This window comes from Acinonyx jubatus, chromosome A2, assembly GCF_027475565.1.
Source record: "Acinonyx jubatus isolate Ajub_Pintada_27869175 chromosome A2, VMU_Ajub_asm_v1.0, whole genome shotgun sequence".
NCBI lineage: Eukaryota > Metazoa > Chordata > Mammalia > Carnivora > Felidae > Acinonyx > Acinonyx jubatus.
The window spans coordinates 144842421-144866174 of NC_069383.1; the positions used below are offsets into that span (position 1 = coordinate 144842421).

The 23754-nt window shown below is 39.5% G+C and overlaps 1 protein-coding gene across 43 annotated transcripts in view; it reads left to right on the forward strand.

Annotated features, from left to right (window-relative positions):
• PBRM1 (polybromo 1) overlaps nt 1-23754 on the forward strand; it is a 112560-nt gene that overhangs the window by 12880 nt on the left and 75926 nt on the right. For all 43 annotated transcript variants that reach the window (XR_008297119.1, XM_027038914.2, XM_053219229.1 and 40 more), the window contains 5 exons: nt 3536-3683; nt 10750-10893; nt 14112-14228; nt 18001-18069; nt 21598-21696. Coding sequence is in view for 42 of the 43 variants with exons in the window: in XM_027038914.2 (XP_026894715.1) it covers nt 3536-3683; nt 10750-10893; nt 14112-14228; nt 18001-18069; nt 21598-21696 (577 nt within the window). In the remaining variant the exon portion in view is untranslated. The remainder of the gene's footprint in view (nt 1-3535; nt 3684-10749; nt 10894-14111; nt 14229-18000; nt 18070-21597; nt 21697-23754) is intronic.

Below are 23754 nucleotides of genomic sequence, written 5' to 3' on the forward strand. Positions count from 1 at the left end.
ATTGCACAGTGCTGTTTGTGTATGTGTGTGCCTGGAAGTCTGAAAGAATACTGATTGTGCTTTTACCTCTAGATGGATAGGGACAATTTTTATTATTTTATTCTTTTCAGTATGTTGATTTAAGCGGGAAAAATTAGTAGAACTATTTCGTTTTCAAAAGATGAGGACCTTGTTTTAACCTTATCACATAGAGTGAAATCTGGGGATCCTGATTTCTGTTTTGTCTGGTAAGTCTGAAAATGTTTGTGAGGAGCCCTCTCACAGAGCTTCTGGGAGAGAGTGTTCTTTCTAGGCACATGTACTCATTGGGTGCTCAGTTGTCTACAGATAATCTCCCAAGCCTGAAAGTCTGCTGAGGTCCAGCCTCAGCAAGGAGCAGTGGACTGTGGCCCGTCAGGTCCAGGTGGAGAGAGCCATTGTGAACGTCAGGTTAACAAAGCCCTAACGCTCACCCTAGGAAAGTCCCTTGATGCCACTGATGACATCGATATTAGGCCTAGGTGGTCCTTTGTTGTTACTCGCTAAGACCTTTATGTTCTTATACTTTGTCTGAATAGCAGAATGAGTACTCCTTTTATTTCCCTCATACTTAATTTTATAGTTCACTAAAATCATAAATAATTGGTAAAAGTTTTAAAAAATTCAGTTTGTTCTTCCTCATTTCTCTTCCTGAAGAACTTAATCCAGAAGCCATTAGGTGAGACTGAGCAAGCTTAACATCTACAGGGAAGACAGGTGTTGGGGTGTTGGGGAGAGGATTTGGACAGTAGCAGTATCACGTCACGGAGTGTCAGCTTGAGCATGGGAAAGTGGGGGGTCATGTGGAAGGACTTCCTGGCACAGGGTCTGGAGGCCTGAGTGGAGAGGGGACGATGTCCATGTTGGGAGAGTGGTGGTGGTAGTGGCCTATCATGGATGGGGCCGGGAGGGCATCTGCTGGGGTTGTGACCTAGCCCAGGCAGGGGGCTATAGCCTTAGTGAGGTGAGGAGAAGCCTTGTGGGGTCCGGGTAGACAGCAGCAAGAGGAGATTGGTTACATACAGGAGATGAATCATTGTAGTAGATACATTGTGAATAATATGACCCAGGCTTCTCATTATCTGAGAAAGGGAGTACAAATATGGCAAGGAAACTAGAATGAACTCTGTTGTAGGATTGGAATTGGAAATGTTGGTGTGAATTCATGGTTTCCAACATATGTTGGTAATAGAAATTTAGGTATAAGTGAGCTTATGTCTATCCGCAGCTTTGTCCATTGAGACAGCCTGGGAGCAGCAACATACCAGTAGTTCTTTGGGGAAATGGCTGATTTTAATGGCAGGGAAAATACAAGATGAGCCTGTAATATCTTAGGCAGCCAGAAAGTAAGCAGATGTTCAAAGGGTGATGGGTGTCAAAAGGACATAGAGAATAGAAACCATCTTGAAAGGATTCCAACTGGCCCAACCTTGAACAGATTGAACATCAGAATAGTTAATGGATTTTAATGACTTCCAAATAGGAATCCAGGAATCCATATGGATATAAATAAATGAGTAAATTGATTAGGAATGGACTTAATATAGTCAGGAGGTACTGCTCTATAAAATACAGGGAGCAATTGAGAAGCTTGGTGGACATCACTAAAATCAAGTGACCAAATTCAGCCTCGCCTAAGTACTGAGACAAGTTGAAATTGTGTGCCACCTAATATTTTATCAGGTGTGACGAACACAATATCATGTCTGTCATAGTCCTGCCAAAGAAGCGTAACCTGCGTTTATTCATTGGGAAAACAGACAAACTCAAATTGAGGGACACCCTATAAAATAAATGGCCCGTAATCTTCAAAAGTATGAAGATCCTGAAAGTTGAGGAAGGACTGAGGAACTGTTTCAGAATGAAGGAGACTAAAGAAATAGAACTAAATGCAACATGCGATTCTGGACTTGATCCTTTTGCTATAAAAGACAATTTTGGAACAGTTGCAGAACATGAATGGGGTCTGAGGATTAGATAGTGATACTATCAAAGTCAGTTTTCTGATTTTGTTGGTTGAGCAGTGGTCCTTGTTTGTAGGAAATACTAAACTATTTAGGGGTGATAAGACCTCATCTGAGCAGCTTTCTAGTGGTTCCGGGAAACACGCTTTGTACTATTACTGCAATTTTTATGTCAGAATAAAATGATTTTAAAAATTAAATATATCCTACATATATGGCTATAATATGTCAATCACAGTCCCAAGAGAGAGTAAAGCCTTAATGACCATGACATTCTTTGTGTGTAATAACAGGTTTCTTATACATCTAGAATGGAGTTAACTACCTACCCCTGAAGGAGAATTGAGAGAAATAGTCACTTATATACTTGTCTCATGAAATTTCGTTTGAAAAAAAGCCAGAAAGAAGAAGAATAAATATCCATGAACCCAAAACCCAACCTAAGACATTATCATTAGAACTGCCTTTGAGGGACACCTGGGTGGCTGAGTCACTTAAGCATCTTGACTCTTAATTTCAGCTCAGGTTTTGGTCTCACAGTTCATGAGTTTGACCCTTGTGTCAGGCTCTGCTCTGACGGTATGGAGCCTGCTTGGGATTCTCTTCCTTCCTCTCGCTCTCTGCCCCTCCCCCACTCATGCTCTCTTTCTCTCAAAATAAATAAACATTAAAAAAAAAAAAAACCATGAAAACGTCGGGGTAGCTCAGTCTATTGAGTGTCTGACTTTTGGTCTCTGTTCAGATCATGATCTCATAGTTCCTGAGATCAAGCCCCCACATCAGTCTCCGCATTGACATCCTGCTTGGGGTTCTCTGTCCTCTCTCTCGTTTCCTCCCCGGCACACGTGTGTGCGCTCACATTCTTTCTCTCTCTCTCTCAATATAAATTAAAAAAAAAAAAAAACTTAAAAAAAACACTACTTTTGAAATTTCCTGTATGACCTTTGCTTGGTGACCACAGAGCTTTTTCTGCCAAGTACTATCAAGTGCCTGTTATATGTAAACTTATCTAATATCAATTACTAAACTTACAAAGAAGAAAGATGTGGTCCTTGGCACAAAGAGCTTACCAAAGATGAAAGGGCGTAAGAACAAATAAACATGACCAAACTATTAAAAAATGAAAAACACATAGGAATGGTAAATACAAAATCCAGGATGGTAATTATCTCTTGGAAGGGAGGATAGTGAAGGTCATACAGAAAATAAGTTTTAAAGAGTTTTGAAACCTGAATCTGTTTTCAGCCACTATTGAACATGAAAGGTAAGTTATTTTCATTTGCAGAAGATACATATAGTTTTAGTGTTAGTGCCCTAAATCTTAAATATTTAGCACATAAATGATCATCACAAGCGTTAAGTTAGGTTTTTATGTCACTAACATATACTTAAAAGAGGCCTTGCATATGCACCTTTTGTTACTCCCTTTTAGTTCTAATAATGGGAATAAGTCTAATATGTTCTGTCACTTGGAATGTTGGACAAAAAATAGTTTTGAAATATAACTTTTCATAGGCTTTGGACTAATACCTTTTTTAAAAAAATTATAACAGAAATCAACCAGACTATTATGAAGTGGTTTCTCAGCCCATTGATTTGATGAAAATCCAACAAAAGTTAAAGATGGAAGAGTATGATGATGTTAATCTGCTGACTGCTGACTTCCAGCTCCTTTTTAACAATGCAAAGGCCTATTATAAGGTAAGAAACCATCAAATTTGGAAGGTATCCTATTTGATAATAATTTTGCTTTTTAAATATTTATCAGTCTGGTAGGTAAGTAGTGTTTCCTCATTGAGTGGTTTGAGTTTGTGTTTCTCTTGCTACTAAAGAGACTGGGGGCACCTGCATGGCTCAGTTGGTTGGGCATCTGACTTCATTTTAGGTCATGATCTCACAATTTCTGAGTTCGAGCCCCACATTGATCTTACTGCTGTCAGTGCAGAGCCCACTTTGGATCTTCTGTCCCCACCTCTCTCTGCTCCTCCCCTACTCGTGCTCTCTCAAAAATAAACATGTTAAAATAAAATAGACTGAAGATTCATATAACATGAACCATTTTTGTTACTTTTGAGTCTGTTCAAATCTTTTGCCCATTTTTCTCTGGAGTTGTCATTTTCATATTTTTAGAAATTTTTTATATACTGTAGAGACTAATCCTCTTTTGTTGTATTTGTTGCAAGTATCTTTTCCCACTATGTAGCTATTTTCATTCTTTGTGATGTCTTGATGAACAGAATATTTTTATGTTAATATAATCAAACTTATTAGTCTTTGTAGTTTGTTATTTGTGTCTTATTTCAAAAATCCCTCTTATTCAAAGATTATAGAGATAATCTTCTCTCTCTCTCTCTTTTTTTTTTTTGAAAGAGAGAGGGCACAAATGAGCAAGGGGCAGAGAGAGCGAGAGAAGCGGAGCTTACCAGCCGCTCGTGTTTTACCCTAAGTGGGGCATGAGCTCACCTGAAGTGGGGCACGAGTTCACCCAATGTGGGACTCTAATTCACAAACTGTAGGATAATGAGCTGAGCCAAAGTCAGATGCTTAACGACTGAGCCACCCAGGCGCCCAAAGATATTCTTCTCTTAAATATTACAGTATATGTTAACTAACTAGAACTCAACTAAAACCTTGAAACAAACAAACAAAGTTCTTGTATATTTTCTCCTAAAAGTTTGTTTGTTTTTCGCATGTAAGCCTTTAAGGCAGCTCACATTGGCTTTTGGTGTCTTCTGTGAGGTAAGGACCTATTTTTTTTTTCCTAACAGGGATAAGCAGCACCTTGAAGTGGCAGCCTCTCCATATTTGTTTGCTCTGTCAGTGCTGACACCATTTCCATGTACTCATGGGTCCCTTTCTGGCCTTTTATTTTGTTCTTTTTGTTCTGGCAAGTTTATCTATTACTGGGCTATTACATTCTTGCCTTAATTATTATGCCTTTATAATTCCTTATTAGGTAAGGAAAGCACTGGTTATTGATCATTCTTGATTATTCTCAGCCCTTTTTTTTTTTTAACGTTTTTGTTTATTTTTGAGACAGGGAGAGACAGAGCATGAACGGGGGAGGGTCAGAGAGAGAGGGAGACACAGAATCCAAAACAGGCTCCAGGCTCTGAGCTGTCAGCACAGAGCCCAACGCGGGGCTCGAACTCACGGACCGCGAGATCATGACCTGAGCCAAAGTCGGATGCTTAACCAACTGAGCCACCCAGGCACCCCTTCTCAGCCCTTTTCTCATACATGTATATATTATTAGTGTGTTAGGTCAAGCACAAAAAAATTGTTGGAAGTTTTATTGGATTGCATTGACTCCTTAGATCATATCTTGGGGAATTGACATAATTGTGATACTGACTTTTCCAGTCTTTGAATTTGGTATGTCTTCATTTATTTAAGTCTTCTTTAATTTGTCTTAGTAAAGCTTCATAAAGATTCTGCAAGATGTTATTAGATTTATTCTTAATATTGTGTAGTGTGTATATATATGTTTTTTTTTTCTTTAATTGAGATACAATTCACACTTTTTAAAAAAGTGTAGAATTCTGGGAGGGTTAGTATACTCACAAAGTTGTGCAAAGATCACCATTATCTACCTTCAGAATATTTTCACTACTCCAAGATGAAAACCATACCATTAACAGGTGTTCTCCATTTCCCTTCCTCCCTGCCTCTGGCAACCACTAATCTACTTTCTTTCCTTGTGGATTTTCCTGTTCAGCACACTGCATGTAAATGGAATCGAATACTGTATGGCCTTAGGTTACTAGCTGCTTTCACGGAGGTGTCTTCAAAGTTCATCCATGCTGTAACATATGTTAGTACTTCTTTCTTTATTTTTCATTTCTTTTTCTTTTTTTAATTATTTATTTATTTGTTTATTTTTATTTTAACTTGTTTTATTTTTTATTTTTTTTAATTTACATCCAAATTAGTTAGCATATAGTGCAACAATGATTTCAGGAGTAGATTCCTTAGTGCCCCTTACCCATTTAGCCCATCCCCCCTCCCACAACTCCTCCAGTAACCTTCAGTTTGTTCTCCATATTTAAGAGTCTCTTCTGTTTTGTCCCCCTCCTTGTTTTTATATTATTTTTGTTTCCCTTCCCTTATGTTCATCTGTTTTGTCTCTTAAAGTCCTCATATGAGTGAAGTCATATGATTTTTGTCTTTCTCTGACTAATTTCACTTAGCATAATACCCTCCAGTTCCATCCATGTAGTTGCAAATAGCAAGATTTCATTCTTTTTGACTGCTGAGTAATACTCCAGTGTGTGTGTGTGTGTGTGTGTGTGTGTGTATGTGTATACATACCACATCTTCTTTATCCATTCATCCATCAAGGGACATTTGGGCTCTTTCCATACTTTGGCTATTGTTGATAGTGCTGCTATAAACATAGGGGTGCATGTGTCCCTTTGAAACAGCACACCTGTATCCCTTGGATAAATGCCTAGTAGTGCCATTGCTGGGTCATAGGGTAGTTCTAATTTTAGTTTTTTGAGGAACCTCCATACTGTTTTCCAGAGTGGCTGCACCAGCTTGCATTCCCAACTTTTCTTTTTAGCGTTTTATTTATTTTTGAGAGAGAGCACAAGTCGGGGAGGGGCAGATAGAGGCAGGGGACAGAGGATGCAAAGGAGGCTCTGTGCTGACAGCAGCGAGCTCGATGTGGGGCTTGAACTCAGGAACCACGAGATATGACCTGAGCCAAAGTCAGAGGCTCAACTGACTGAGTAAGCCACCCAGGTGCCCCAGTATTTCATTTCTTCTTATGACTATATAATATGCTATTACATCGCTATACCACCTTTTTTTTTTTTTTTGCTTGCTTTCTTAGTTTTTTTTTTTTTTTTTTAAGAGAGAGCGCTCATGCAAAGTAGGGGAGAGGGGCAGGAGAGAGAGAGAGAATCTTTTTTATTTATTTCAAGAGAGAGCAAGCAGGGGAGGGACAGAGAGAGAGGGAAACAGAGAATCCCAAGCAGGCTCTGCGCTATCAGCAGAGTTTGATGAGGGGGCTCGAACTCTGGAACCATGAGATCATGACCTCAGCCAAAGTCAAGAGTCAGATGCTTAACTGACTGAGCCACCCTGGCCCTCCTGCTTTATGTATTTTTGTGTATTATTTAAGTTTTAATATGCAAATGTGAGCATACAAGTTTAAAATTGTTATATTGTCCTAGCAAATTGAAGTTTTGGGGGGGTTCTGTTGTATCATTACTAGTGTCTTTTGTTGAAGTCTGTTTTATATGATATTAGTGTAGTTATGTCAGCTTTTATTTTTATGTTTACCTAGTTTATTTTTTTGCCTTCTTTTCCTTCAACCTTTTCATGCTGATATATCACTTGTAAACAGCATATACATGAATTTCTATTAATACAGGTGATAATCTTTGCCTTTTAACTGGAACATTTCATGTCTTTACAGTTTTAGTAATTAGCATTATGTTTGGATGTATTCCTGTCATCTAAAATTCTACTTTCTATTTCATTTTGTAAATTTTTTTTTCTTATTTTGTTTTTCTTTCTGCCTTTTGGTTTCATTTTGTTATTATTCCCTCTTCTTTTCTTGTGATTTGGGGATTCCAAGATCTGTTGATAATCTATTCTTAAGAAGTTTTAATATGCATAATTTATCAAAGTCAAAAGTTAATCAGCATCTTAAACCTCCCTCTAAACAACACAAAGACTTTAGCATAACTCATCTCACATCTCCCTATTTATGCTACTGATGTTTTGTATTTTAGTTCTGTTGTGGCAGGGTTTTTTTTAAGATTTTATTTTTAAGTAATCTTTGTACCAAACGTGGGGCTAAAACCCACAACTCCGAGATCAGGAGTCCCATGCTCCACCAACTGAGCCAGCCAGGTGCCGCTGTTGTGACAGATTTTTAATCCCATAAAGTAATGTTGTTTTATATATGGTATTTGTTTTTATTTGCATTATACTCTTTATTCTTTTTAAAAAAGTTATTTTAGTGTTTATTTTTGAGAGAGAGAGAGAACGAGCGAGCATGAGTGGGGGAAGGTCAGAGAGAGGGAGACGCAAAATCTGAAGCAGGCTCTAGGCTCCAAACTGTCAGCACAGAGCCCGACACGGGGCCCAAACTCACAAGCTGTGAGATCATGACCTAAGCTGAAGTCAGATGCTTAACCGACTGAGCCACGCAGGAGCCTCTTAAGTCTATTTATTTATCTTATGTAATCTCTACATCTAACGTGGGGCTTGAACTCATCACCCCGAGATCAAGAGTTACATGCTTTTCCTACTCAGCCAGCCAGGTGCTCCTATTCTTTATTCTTTTATTGCCATCAGGAAGTTCTCTGTCAGTATAATTTTAGTTCCTTTAAAGGTTAGCTATCTTTTCTTTCTGGCTGTCTTTGGTATCTTCCTTGTGTCTTTTGTGTTCTATAGTTTCATGGTGATATGTCTAGATATGAATGTCTTTTTGTTTGTATAATTTGGGAGTTGTATATACTGCCCCTGCCCCACTCCTCTCTCTCTCTCCCTTGATGGAACTCTGATTGGAGTTGTTAGACCTCCCTCAGGTCTCTGTCTCTCCTAACAGTTCATAGTTCTCTTTATAGTGCCTGTGTTGCTTTTTTTTTTTTTTTTAACATTTATTTTTGAAGGGGAGGGGCAGAGAGAGAGAGAGAGAGAGAGAGAGACACAGAATCCAAAGCAGGCTCCAGGCTCTGAGCTGTCAGCACAAAGCCTGACACGGGACTCGAACCCACAAACTGTAAGATCATGACCTGCGCTGAAGTCGGATGCTTAACTGACTGAGCCACCCAGGTGCCCCTCCTATATTACTTTTTAGGTAATTTTTTTAGTTCTGCCAGTTTACTTTGTAATCTGCTCTTAAACTAATCTATTCAGTTCTTACATTTTAATTTTATATTTTTCATATTTTGGAAATAGTTTCTTTTTCAGGGTCTTCTGTACTTATATTTTCTACCCCCTTGGTTCTTTAAGCATGTTCAAGCTACTTATTTTTAATTCTGTGGCAGATAGTTCCAGTATCTGAAATACTTGCATGTCTGATTTTGTGGTCATTTCTGCTGACATCACTCTTGTGTGTTTCATGGATTTTAACCTTGAGCTCATATTTCTTGGAACTTGATCTCTAGAGATCCTTTGAGGCTTATATTGAAGTTGAGTTCATTCAGGGAAGCGTGTTGCTTATCCCAGGCGGTGGCCTGTCTCTGTTAGGGCTAGCTTATGAAGAGTTCTCAGAGCAGAGCATTCCCGTACCTCTTCTTCTCCCTGCAGTGCCATGGTTTGAGATAGGAACAGGTTGAGCTGTGTGGAGGCTGAGGTGGAGGCTGAATTGTTTTGAATTCCCACTTACACAGCAACTGTGGCCTTTGGAATCCCAGCTTTTGGTGGGCCTTGACCTATATCTCTTGTTCTTGTAGCCTCAGGGAGCCTTGAAAACTAAAGCTTAGCTTTATCTTGTCTTACAGATGTCCCCAGGTGAGGGGCACCTGGGTGACTTAGTTGGTTGAGTCTTGATTTTGGCTCTTGATTTTGGCTCAGATCGTGATCCCAGAGTTATGGGATCAAGCCCTGTGTTGAGCTCCACACTGAGCACGGAGCCTACTTGAGATTCTCCCTTTCTCTCTAAAATACAAAAAGAAAAAAAGAAAAAAAAACACAAAACAAAATAAAAAATATCCTCAGGTGAATATTGGCTTCTGTGTTCTGCTTATTCATCTGAGTTCCTGCTTTTATTCTATTGCTTTAAAAAAATTTTTTTTATGTTTATTTATTTTTGAGAGAGAGGGAGACAGAGTGTGAGCAGGCCAGGGGCAGAGAGAGAGGGAGACACAGAATCGGAAGCAGGCTCCAGGCTCCAGGCTCCAAGCTGTCAGCACGGAGCCCGATGCGGGGCTTGAACCCACAAATTGTGAGATCATGACCTGAGCTGAAGTCTGACACTTAACCGACTAAGCCACCCAGGCGCCCCTCTACTCTTGCTTTTTTGAACATAGTTTACTCCTTATTGGCAGCACATGGATGCATTTTGGAAGTTTTGTTTATTTGATTGATTGGTTTTAAGATTGCATCCAGCATTGCTTTTACTGGAAAGTTTCAGTTTGAGTTCATCCCTATTCAGGAAAATAAATCTTCAAATAAAATAGTAAATAGTTTTAAAAAATAGAAGTAGTATTAGAAAAATCATTAGCTTCTATCCTTTTTACTTATATCCCTTAAATTGGGTCTTATTTTTTAAATTGTCTTTCTTGGAGCTCCTGGGTGACTCAGTTGGTTGAGCATCTAGCTCTTGATTTCAGCTCAGGTCATGATCTCATGGTTTGTGAGATCAAGCCCCATGCTTGGGATTCTCTGTCTCCCTCTCTCTCTCTCTGCCCCTCCCCTGCTTGTGCTCTCTCTCTCAAAATAAACAAACATGAAACAAAAATTTAATAAAATTTAAAAGTGTTTTTCATAGTGTATCACTAATAATTTGTCTTAATTTAGCAAATCATCTATATTATCCCTCAAGTCTTTCTGTAATGAGGTAGTAGGTTATAAATCAATAAAATAATATGATTCTAGAATGCCTTTAAAACATACACTTAGTTCCAAGGAGGAATTAAGGCCCGTGTATCTTTTATCACAAGGATTTCTAAATTTATAGTTAAGTTTCAAAGTTATGTCTTAGAATACTAGTCTCTTCTGGATTAGGGTACTTTAAAAGTAGTCATTGACTTACAATAAAATAACTAAAGTGCTATTTTTTTCTCTTCTCTTTGTTAATGTACAGCCAGATTCTCCTGAATATAAAGCTGCTTGCAAACTATGGGATTTGTACCTTCGAACAAGAAATGAGTTTGTTCAGAAAGGAGAAGCAGATGATGAAGATGATGATGACGATGGGCAAGACAATCAAGGCACAGTGACTGAAGGAGTAAGTGTGCAGCTGGAGTGGGTGAGATGGACCACTGGGAGGTAGACAAGGGCCCTGCCTGTGATTTCTTCTGTGCTGCTTGGGCAGCTGGGCTTCCTGTGGAGTTGTGTTGGTAACTAGGAGGGCAAAGGGGCATACAGCCAGAGAGCCCCACTGCAATTGCAAGGGATACTAGGACATCCTGGACAGTGTATGCCATGAGTGGTTATTTTCATGAGTTGCTCTTACATTAATGCATATTTCCTGCCCAGTTTTAAGGAGAACCTTCATATTATCAAGGATTGTTCAGTATTGCTAGATTGAGGTATCTTATAAGGGTGGGCAGTGTTGTGATTAAAAGTTGCAGAATCAGGAGAATCACCTTAGGGATATTTTTGTAGATTAGACTGGTGCTGTTCCTAGAACATGCCAGGGTATGCTCCTGCCTCTGGAATTTTGCAGTTGCTCTTCTGCCTAGAACGTGCTTCCTTTGGCTCTTTCTGTGACTTGCTCTTTTTCATGGTTCTTTTTTCTTTTTTGGGGGGGTGGGGAGGGACAGAGAGAGAGCGCGAAAGAGAGAATCCCAAGCAGGCTCTGCACTGTCAGCGAGGAGCCCGACATGGGGCTCAAACTCACAAATTGTGAGATATGACCTGAGCCGAGATCAGGAGTCGGACGTTCAACTGACTGAGCCACCCAGGCTTCCCTTTTTTTTCATGATTGTAACATCCATTAAAACAACGTCAGCTAGGAGAGGACTTTCTTGACCCTCTATCTAAATTGTTTGCCTCACATCCCTCCTTTCCCATCATCACATCACTCTGTTCTGTGGTCTTTAGTTAGTATCAATGTATGTGAAATAGCTTGTTTATTTGTTTACATGTTTACTTTCTGTCTTCTACCAAGGAGAATGATAGCTCCACAAAAGATACTGCCTTATTCACCTGTTCCTGGCATCTAGACTGTGTGTGGCATGTAGGTACTGTTAAATACTTGATGAGTGAACACACATGTTTAAAAAAGGAAAAAGGATAGTAAAAGGAAGGACATGTCATCTGTAGCTAAATAGTGAGATACCTAAAGCAGAGCCTTCCTCCTTTCTTCCCTAAATTAATCTAAATAGGCCTTTTGCTGAAACTCTCAACACAGAAAAAAGAAGTGGTAGGGTGAATTTCTCAAAAATGTAACTACTTAGAGTCTCAAAATGTACTTCCTAGGCATTTTGTCAATTTCTTTCTCGCAGTTAAATGATTAAAATAGGTAGAAGGCGGGGCACCTGGGTGGCTCAGCCGGTTAAGCGCCCGACTTCGGCTCAGGTCATGATCTCGAGGTTCGTGAGTTCAAGCCCCGAGTCGGGCTCTGTGCTGAGAGCTCAGAGCCTGGAGCCTGTTTCCGATTCTGTGTCTCCTTCTCTCTCTCTGACCCTCCCCCGTTCATGCTCTGTCTCTCTCTGCCTCAAAAATAAATAAACGTTTAAAAAAAATTAAAATAAAATAAAATAGGTAGAAGGCAGTTAACTAGGGATTCCCTGGAATTTTACTCTCTGATATTAATATAGGTACAGCAACTTAACCCCTGCTTTCTCGGGTAGAACATTACCTACAGAGGGCTGAGTCTTATAGGCCTCCAAGGTTCTAGTCAAAAAATGAAATTGCCTACATTTAGGACTTGCCTATGTTTCTTTTGGTGAGAAATTGGGAGGATCTTGCACATTCATATTTATACCTCCCAAGCTTCTTCCTTATTCTAAGCTCTTGTGGAGAGAGAGGGAATTTTCAAGCTTTTATTTTTAAATTCAGAATGATTTCCTTGGAGTTTTCCCAGTTGTGGAAATAGGTTTATGAATGCATTTGCATACCCCACTCCCTTTGTCACGTGCAATGCATGTTTCCAAAGTAGCTAGTTGGGTTGGAAGGAGAGGAATCTTGGCTGCAGAATAGAACTCTCCTCTCTTTGAAGCTAACTCTGTGGTGCTGTGTTTCAGCCAGGAAGAAAATGACTTAAACATGGGTTATTTTTAGTCTGCTATCATTGGTGTTCTGGTGGTTCTCTAAGCTTATATGGTTAGGGACTCACAGCTAATCACATGTTTTTTATGTGTTAAATGTTTGTTATGTGTCTGCTATTTCCAGATACGATGCACAAGGCCCAAGAGATGTTATTGCTCTCTGTGGAGTTAATGTTGGACCTTAAAATTGAGACTATACTAAATAAAAAAGACATGTTGGATGGATGAGGACACAAATAACAGTGCTTTTATGATTTAAACCAGAAATACCATTAATCTTTCTTTTATATGTACAAAACGTGGTTTGGACATGAAGTACATTTAATATAACTCTTGACTGACACATGCCATTGCTCACAATAAAAACCAGCTTCAAACTCAGACCCTTCCCTGCCACGTACTCTTTGGGGCATAAACTTTCTCATGTTGAAATGATGGCTAAGGCAGGAAGAGTAAGTTGGCCAGTCTGCAGAGCAGAAATGAGATACTTTAGTTGACTTAATAATAGTCCTTACTTTTTAAAATTTTTTTAATGTTTATTTATTTTTGAGAGAGAGAGAGAGAGAGAACAACAGCATGAGAGCTAGAGGGGCAGAGAGAGAAGGAGACACAGAATCCGAAGCAGGCTCCAGGCTCTGAGCTGTCAGCACAGAGCCCAACACGGGGCTCGAACTCACGGAGTGCAAGGTCATGACCTGAGTCGAACTCAGACACTTAACTGACTGAGCCACCCAGGTGCCCCAGTCCTTCACTTTTGAGATAGCTTGAATTCTATTGTTAGATCTGGCCATGCACCCCATGGGTAAAAAACGTATGTCGTTGTACCAGAATATCAACACTTCAGTAGATACGAACAGCAGATATAGAGATGGTCAGGTATCACCGAGCATGTTTTCTCTGTCTCAGTTGCTCAGACCCTAAAAAGGTATGTATTTCCATCATTTCACACATATGGCACCATTAGAGTTTGGTAAAAGGACCTGATCTAAGAGATTTAGTTACTGAACTAATACAAGGAGCCTCATTAGTTTCACATACATCATTCTGGGGGTCCAACATCAGAGCACTTTTGTGGTATTCTTGAAACTTACATTTAAAATAAGTACTGTTTAGAAGTTGTTTTTTTCAATTAGCTTTAAAATTTAGAAGCTGTTTAATATTGGCATTTATTTTTGGATTTTTCTCACAGTCTTTCTCCTTTCTCTCCTTCCTGCTAACCCCCTCCTCCCAGTCTTCTCCAAGTTACTTGAAGGAGATCCTGGAGCAGCTTCTTGAAGCCATAGTTGTAGCCACAAATCCATCAGGACGTCTCATTAGTGAGCTTTTTCAGAAACTGCCTTCTAAAGTGGTAAGTGATATAATTAAAGACAGGGGAATCAATTAAAGTGTTTTTATTTTTGTTTTGTTTTTGGTTTTGTACTTAGTTCTTAGCAAATAAGGTAAGTTAACGGAAGGCATTGGAGGCTGCTGAGAGATCCTCCTTGTGGCCTCAATAGCAACCACATAAGACATATTCTATAATTTTACTTGCCTAAAGATTGTAGTTTTTTTTAAATATTTGTTTTTGATTGGTAATTCTTACTGTTTGTTTTTTGTTTTTCATGGTCATAAAATACACATGATTTACCATTTAACCACTTTAAGTGTGTGGTTCAGTGATGTCAAGTACATTCATATTGTACGTCTATTGCCTTAACTGAAATTCCGTATCCATTCAGTAGTAACTCCCCATGTCCTCCCATCCCCCAGCCCTGGCAACTACCATTCTCTGTTCTCTCTCTATGAATTTGACCACTCTAAGCACCTGATAATAAGAGGACTCATACAATATCTCGCCTTTTATATCTGGCTTATTTCATTTAGCATTATGTATTCCAGGGTTCATCCATGGAATTTCCTTCCCAGTGTTCATTCATAGAATCCATGAAGAATTTCCTTCCTTTTTAAGGCTAAATAATACTCCACTGGGGGTGCCTAGGTTGCTCAGTCGGTTACGTGTCCTACTTCAGCCCAGGTCATGATCTCGCAGTTCGTGGGTTCGAGCCCTGTGTCAGGCTTTGTGCTGACAGCTCAGAGCCTGGAGCCTGCTTTGGGTTCTGTGTCTCCCTCTCTCTGTCCCTCCTCTACTCTCTGTCACTGTCTCTCTCTCTCTCTCTAAAATAAACATTAAATAATATATTACCGTATGCATATACCACATTTTGTTTATCCGTTCATCTGTCAATTGACATTTGGGTTGTTTCCAAGATTGGTAATTCTTAAATAACAAAGTAAGTACCTAAACTAAACCTTTTATTTATAACAGAGACGAAACATTCTCTTTGCTCAGGGACAGAATGAGAGGAAGCTAAATGAGTTCTTCCTCTTTTATTTCTCTGGATCTCCTGGTGATGGAGAAGAGAGAGACTGACTAATACTCTTCTACCCCAAAGAGGAGGAACTTTCTAGACTAGTGAGACCCTTTAAAAGTGGCAGGGCCTGTTGTGGCTTCATACCTAAAAGGCAATGAATATAGCTAAAATTCCACTTTACCTGTGGAACTACAAAAATTTCCATGGCCTCAGCATTCTTGTATTTCTAGACAAGAATATACTTTCAGAGGTACTCCACTGTAGCACATAACTCCTTTGTGATCATTTACTATTTATCTACCTTCTTCCCTGGTTCTTGAATTGAAAAACAAAGATTCTATCATATTTTGTTTTGTGTCCCTGCCATGTAGCTGGAACCCATCATGTCCTAGGTGTGTAAGAAGTGCTTATTGACTGATAAGTGGCTTGCAGCTTTCCCCATCAGTTACCGACAAGACTGGTTATTTAAAGGTGTGTCTTGACTAGTTGTAAGACAGTTCTCACATAGAAATAAAGCCTAGAGGCAGTTGGGTGGCTCAGTCGGTAGAACATGTGATTCTTGATCTCAGGGTTATGTGTTCAAGCCCCATGTTGGGTATAGACTTTAAAAAAAAGTTAAAAAAAAAAAAAAAAGAAAGAAAGCATATATGACTACTGCTATCTATCCTAAGTGTGGATCTGATTACAAAAACATAATGATGATATTGGTCATATGTTTAAATTTTTTTTTCAAATGTTTTAAATTAAAAAAAAAAGGAAAACAGTATGATGATTTCTCAAATAATTAAACATAGAATTACCGCATGACCCCACAATTCCACTTTGGGTGCATACCCAAAGGAACTGAAAGCAAGATCTCAAAGAGGTATTTGTACAGCCATGTTCATAGCAGCATTATTCACAGTAGCTGAAACATGGGAGCAAACCATATGTCCTTCGACAGATGAATAGATAAATGAAATGTGGCATATACACACAATGGAGCATTATTCAGCGTTTAAGAAAGAATGAAATTCTGACACACTACAGTAAGAATGAACCTGGAACACATAGTAAGTGAAAGAAGAGAGTCACAAAAGGACCAATATTGCATGACTCCTCTTGTAGGAAGTATTCGGAGTACTCAAATTCATAGAGAGAGAAAGTAGAATTGTGGTTTCTAGGGGCTGACAGGAAGGGAAAGGGGGGAGCTGCTGTTCAGTGGGTATGGAGTTTCAGTTTGGGAAGATGAAAAGTTTGGGAGGTGAACGATGGCGATGATTGCACAATAATGTAAATGTACTTAATGCCACCGAACCACACACTTAGAAGGTTAAATGGTAAATCTTTTGTGTCTTTAATCACAATAAAATTATGAGAAAAGAGTATAGCCTTTACTCAAGATCTACTCCTGAGTAGCAGGAGATCATCACTAGTGGTCAAGCCACCAAAGGTGACTTGGAGCACTAAAACATTGATATTCTGTTCCCCCATTCCGGGATGGCTTCCAGGGACACCATGCAGCACGAGTTGGTTGGAAAAAGCAGGTTCCCATTGGCCCCTCAGAGAGTGACAGTTTCAAAGACAGCAAGGACTGAGGCTGGGAGGGTGGAGCAGTGTTTACCTTTCCTTTATGAGTCCTTCCTAGGCTGGACTAGCTAAGTGGGAGAGGAGGTTCTGACTATTGTGGGCCCAACAGCTGGGATTACATGCTATTCCAGCCTGGGTGACCTTGTCATAATTTGTCTTCTGAACTGTTTCTCAGAAGTAGTATTGGTTAAGAGGGGGGCAGAAAAGGGGTTGGATCAAGCCAAAAAACCCCCCAAAACAACCCCCCACACACACACACAGTAGGGGTTAAAAAAGAAGGGATACTCTGAGGACTCAGATGAGAGGAAGCATCCCTGAGATCATGCCCTCAGCCTAGCAACTGAGTGAAGGCTGTAACCTCTTGGCTTTTTCTTATTGTACGGGCTGCAAGGATTTGAACAGGTCAGAAGAGCATGAAGAGCACAGCCTCACCTTCCCTGACACTTCTCTCACCTACCAACTTTTGACTTTTGGTCAACTTCAGTTGTTTCCTCTAAGGAACTAAAGATGTAGGAAAGGCTCAAGGCAGTGAACACACTGTGGGCTTTGTGAGATGCTTCAGGGACTTTCCTCTAACACGCTTACCTTCTTGTGTTGACGTAATCTTTGCTGAGAAAGCAGAAAGTGCTTATGATTTTACTCTGTTTCTTTAATGTAGTTTTACTTAAAATGTGTTTTATTTTGTAGAAAATTAATTTGGCCAAAATAAGTGAAAGCTTTAAACCTGAAGCTAACATGCATGCACCCTTATGTCTTGTAGACCGTTAACAATTTTATATGAAATAGGATAATATTGTGTGATTTAGATTGCAGTTTTAAGAGTTTATGAGAACATTCAGAAACATTCCTCTACTTCATTGCCAGGAATAGATACGTTAGAACCTTAAATTTAAAACTGTGTGATTCTGTGAATTTAGAATTTTTTAAAACATTAAATTATGGTGTGTTAGTTGGATAATGATAATTACCAAATGCTAACTATAAACTCCTGCAGCATGCTCTTGTGTATTTCATGAAGCTGGTTAAAATCAAATTCTCTCTGCTTCAAACATAACAAACAGTATGCTGTACAGCTTTGTCAGTAACCTTGCACCTCACAGAGCTGTTCAGTTGATCAATACGTTGTCAGTGCACTTCTTTGTTTTCTTATTAGTTGGATACTTCTCATTTATTTAGCCTGCCTGGGTTTTTGTCTTCCAGCAATATCCAGATTATTATGCAATAATTAAGGAGCCTATAGATCTCAAGACCATTGCCCAGAGGATACAGGTATGCAGATTACCATATGTAACTATATGTAGTTTAGGGAAGATTGGCTTGTGGTCTCTTTTAGAGGCTTTTAGAAAATGGAGAAGCAGATGTCTCTGTAAGGGATTTTTAGCATATAATGTAAATGGATTAGTTGATTATAGCTTTGGAAAAGGCAGCATGGTGTCTCTTTAGCATTTTTTGTATAGGGAGGAAAGCAGAATTTTCATTGGCGTGGTAACAATAGGACAATATTTAAAAAAGACAATAATTAGAACAGTAATTAAAAAGCATTGGGCATAGACGTTTCTGGTTGTGAAAGATACATTGGCATTAAAGCTTTGTTGTTTATTCTTACCTGCTTCCAAATAGTTTTAGGATATCTCAGAATAAGTTACCTGCAACATATTTTAGAGTGTAAGGTCAGTGAAAACAGAGACTTCATTCTCTTCGAGTGCCTTCCTCCCTGTATCTCCAGCAATAGCAGCAGAACACTCACCTGGCATTGGTAGGTGTCTGCTCTGTTCTAAGTGCTTTATATGCATTAGCTGATTAATTTTTATAGCCACTCCGTGAGGTGGACTCTATTATTATTCCTGTTTCACAGATGAGAAAACTGAAGCACAGAGGTGATAAGTCACTTGCGTAAGTCATCACCTAATAAGGAGAAGGGTTAGGATTTGAATCCAGACATTCTGCCTCCAGAGTCTGTGCTCTTAACCCCTGCACTATTCCTACCTCTCAATAGATATTTATTGAGTGAATCAGTGACTGAAATTTAAAACTTGATGATCAGAGGTTAAGGAAGGTGTAGGGAGAAAGAGCTAAATTTTACAAAAAATCTGGTCTTTAGAGTTGTGCTGACGTGGGTTAATTTCCTAGCTCTGTTCCTTACTAGCTGTGTTGCTTCGGTCAGGCGACTTTCCTGCTTTCCTCTGTTGTGCACTGAGTGTAGTGTTCCCACTTTGCAGAGTTGGAGGGGGCAATGATCATGCGTGTGAAGCATCTCACAGAGCACCTATGGGATGTGGCCTTGGACTGTGTGAGTTACTGATCCTCCCAGAGTAAGGAAGGTTTGGGGCTCCTGGTAGATAAAACAAAAAGGAAATTTTAATGTGTTGCATAGTCTCGTTGAGAAAGGAGACTGAAAGCAAGTGGTTTGCCAGAAGGGAGAAACTTCATTGGCTTTAAAGTTCTAGGAGAGTTTGGGGTGCCTAGGTGGCTCAGTTGGTTAAGCGTCCGACTTCGGCTTGGGTCATGATCTCGCAGTTTGGGAGTTCAAGCCCCACGTTGGGCTCTGGGCTGACAGCTCGGAGCCTGGAGCCTGCTTCGGATTCTGTGTCTCCCTCTTTCTCTGATCCTTCCCTGCTGGGCTCTCTCGCTCGCGTGCTCTCAAAAATAAATAAACATTAAAAAAATTTTTTTTTAAATCAAGTTCTAGGAGAGCAGTAAAGAATAACAGTGTAGTAATTACTGGTACTGTAATACATTTTCACAGAATGTTAAAATACAGATTCCCTAATGTATCACCTGGTTTTTAAGGCAGCTCCCTAGCTGCTGCTGGTAATGACTTAGTCTCCTGGAACATAAATTTCTGCGGTTCCTAACGTCTATTTGAGGGGAAGATGTTTTTATAATCCTGGAGTTCAAATCAGATCTTTGGAAACCCCTGCCCTAGCCCCAGTCTTCTCTCCAAGACCTCACTTCTTATCTTGTCTGTTCTTCCTTCTAGAAACCCCATAGAAGCACCTCCTTTTGCCATCACCCTAATCAAGATCTCATCCATTTATGTCCAAATTACTGTAATGGTCTTTCTTACCTCTCTAATGAAAGACTCTCTAGTCCTTTCTGCATGTTGCTTCCTGACCCTAGTTTCCTTCCTCTTTCTTTTCTTTTTGATTCCACAGCCCAGAGCCTTGTCACTTGTTTTGTAGTGCCTTTTGCAGCGAGTCCCAGTTTCTTGTACTGGTGCAATAGTAACCAACTCTGAATAACTCCAGTAGAAGTGGTATCCATTGAAAGGATACTGGGTAGCTCATGGAATTGTTAGGAAGGTAGGCAGGAGAAGTAGCCTTAGAGAAGTGGGAGGAACTCAGGGACATTGTGGTACAGCTGAGGTCAACGCACAGTGTCTTTGTGGTGCCATTGCTGTTCCTAATGTCATTCACCACTGTGGGCCCTGGTTGCTCGCTGCTCCACTCTGCTTTACTTGCCCTTCATGGGGGTTAGGAATTCATTTTCTCTATTCCTTTGCCCTCACTCTAGTCCCTCAAGACTCAAGCATGAGTGATCTCCCCTTGCCCGGGTGCCAGGCTGCTGGCAGTGCCACCATCTGCTTACTTCTACCCCCTGTTGTGTAGGACAGGCCCCTCCCTACCGCCTATGCTGGGATTTTCTCCAAATAAAGAGGGTAGGGTGCTCAGGGGCTCCCGGCCAGCTCCTTCAGTAGAGCGTGCGAGTCTTGATCTTGGGGTTGTGAGTTTGAGCCCCATGTTGGGTGTAGAGATAACAAAAATAAAATCTTAAAAAAAAAAAGAGGATGCTCAGATGTTGGGTATTCTCACATGGCAAATAACCAGCTACTCTCCTTTGGCTGCCTGGATTCTGCCTTATTTATCCTCACCTTTGCAGCCTGTGCTGTGGTTCTGCCCTCCCCAACCTTCCACTCTACTTAATTTGGTTTTCTCAGTCTTTCTAGAATGTGTTTGTTCATTTCTGTGTCTTTCTCATTAGTCATGTGTACCTTTAGCCTAGATTGTCTCCCTTCTTCCTTTTCTTTGTAAATTGAAGGCAGTTCTAAGTGTCCCTGGGTTATTTGGACTTGAGTGAGCTTTAAGATGTAACAGCTCTAACATGGAGCCTAGTGCATAGTAGGTACTCACAAAATGTTAACCTCTGTGCTAGACTATTTCATCTGAAGTAGTCTGTAAAACTAGAGGAGTTTTACTTCACACTCTCAAGTCCACCTTAATGGATTAGTATTCATAAAGCACTTAGAACAGTGCTTAACACATAGTAAGCACTATGTGTTTGCTAAATTAAATGACTTTTGTCTTATTTGATCTTTTAAAAGTTATGTTTTTATGACTCTTAACATAGCTCTAGTTTTGTTACCTATCTCAAAAACTTGTGTGTAAATGGACAATTGTAATAGTTTATAAAAGAGAGAATGACTTTATATATTGTTCACGTGTATTTTCCAATGAATTCTTTGAATATGGTGAGAATTTAAAAATGTATGGAGTTAGGGGGCGCCTGGGTGGCTCAGTCGCTTAAGTGGCTGACTTTGGCTCAGGTCATGATCTCTCAGTCTGTGAGTTTGAGCCCCGCATCAAGCTCTGTGCTGACAGCTCCGAACCTGGAGCCTGCTTCGGATTCTATATCTCCCTCTCTCTCTGCCCCTCTTCCACTCATGCTCTCTCTTGCTCTCAAAAATAAATAAACATTAAAAAATAATAATAATAAAAATATGTGGAGTTCTTTTTTTTTAAAGGTCATACCGATTAACTCTCAATAAGAGGAACTGTTGTATTTTGTTGTTTACTCTAGAATGGAAGCTACAAGAGCATTCATGCAATGGCCAAAGATATAGATCTCCTAGCAAAAAATGCCAAAACTTATAATGAGCCTGGTTCTCAAGTATTCAAGGTTAGTGTTTTGTTGTTTTCATTGTTAAGAGTGATACCTTAATGTAGAGCCAACAGTTTTTTGTTTTTTGTTTTTTTTTTTAATTTTTTAATGTTTATTTATTTTGAGAGAGAAAGACAGAGTGTGAGAGGGGGAGGGGCAGAGAGGGAGACACAGAATCTGAAGCAGGCTCCAGGCTCTGAGCTGTCAGCACAGAGTCCGATGCGGGACTTGAACTCATGAACCATGAGATCATGACCTGAGCCAAAGTCGGACACTTAATTGACTGAGCCACCCAGGCGCCCTAGCCAACAGTTTTTATATAATGACTTTATTGAGTTAAAATTCACATACCATACATTTCACTCCAGGTTAATTTAATGGCTTTTAGTGTGTTCACAGAGTTGTGCAGCCATCACCACAATCGGGTAGCAGTCCCTCCATTCCTCCCCCGCCCCCCGTCTCTCAGCCCTAGGAGCTCAGTCCACTCTCTGTCTCTGTGAATTTGCTTGCCTGTTCTGGACATTTCATATCAGTGGAGTCATACAGCATGTGGTCCTGTGTGTCTGGCCTCTTGCCCTGAGCGCAGTGCTTTTATGGTGCTCTCACAGAGCTCATGCTGCAGTAGGTGTCAGTACTTTGTTCTCGTCTCTTACATTTATATACTGCTTATTGTTTACCCACTTGTCAGTTGCTAGACATTTGGTTGTTTCCACATTTTGGCTATTATAAATAATGCTGTGTAAGCTTTTATGTAGACATAATATCTTCATTTTCCTTAGGTACATACCTAGGAATGGAATTGTCGGTTCACATGGTTAACTATATATTTAACTTTTTGAGGAACCACCACATTGTTTTCCAAAGTAGATACACCATTTTACATTCCCACTAGCAATGTGCAGTTGAAATTTCTCCACCTTCTCACTAACATTTCCTTGTCATTTTTGTTTTTGTTTTTATGATAGCCATCCTCATGGGTGTGAAGTAGTATCTCATTGTGTTTTGATTAGCATTTCCCTGATGATTAGTGATGTTGAACATCTTTTTATGTGCATATCAGCCATTCATATATCTTCTTTGAAAAAATTTCTGTTCAGATCCTTAGCCCATTTTTTTATTGGGTTACTTGTCTTTTTATTGTTGAATTGTTAGATTTCTTTACGTAGTCTGGACATTAGAGTAGATATATGATTTACAAATATTTTCTCCCATTCTATGGATTGTTTTCACCTTCGTGATACTGTCCTTTGACACAGAGTTTTTAATGTTATTTAGTGCAGTTTGTCTGTTTTTCTGTTGGTTGCTCATAATTTTCAGTGTCATATATTACTTAATCCAAAGCCACAAAGATTTCACCTTAGTTCTCTTCTAGGAACTTTATAGATTCAGCTCTTAGGTCTAAATGTATCCATTTTGAATTAATTTGTGTATACCTGAGGTAGGTGTGAGGTAGGGGATCTACATTGATTCTTCCCCATGAGATACTCATTTGTCCCACCACCTTATATTGAAAAGACTATTCTTTCCCCATTGAGTTGTGTTGGCTAGAGGTTGACTATCAGTGCATGGGTTTATTTCTGGAAGCTCAGTACTCTTCCATTCATTTATATATGTCTCTTTATGCCAGAGGTAAGGTTCATTTCTGAGCCACTTTAAACATTGATTTAATGTCTCCTTTTAAACCTCATTAATATAGGAAGCGACTTCTATAGTATAATACACAATGTAAAATGACTACTTCACTGCTTTGTGATGTGAGTCGTTGCTAGAAATTTTGTAGTCCTACAAAATTTCCATTTCCATTTAGAAATGCCTTGAATTAATCATATGTCATTGGGAATTTAGCAAAGGATTCTCAGAAAACCTTTTGAGAATAAAATCATTGACTTCCAGAATACTGATTCATATATAGTTGCTTTTGGTAGTTCATTTATCTTTCATCTTTTAGTAAACTTTCATCTTTTAAGAAACTTCAAGTGAAAAATCAGAGAAACGAACAATAAAGTTCTTAAATTTTTAGTCCTTAATAGGACACTTTAATAGTATAGTACCAATAGTTTGTTGATGCAGTTAAGA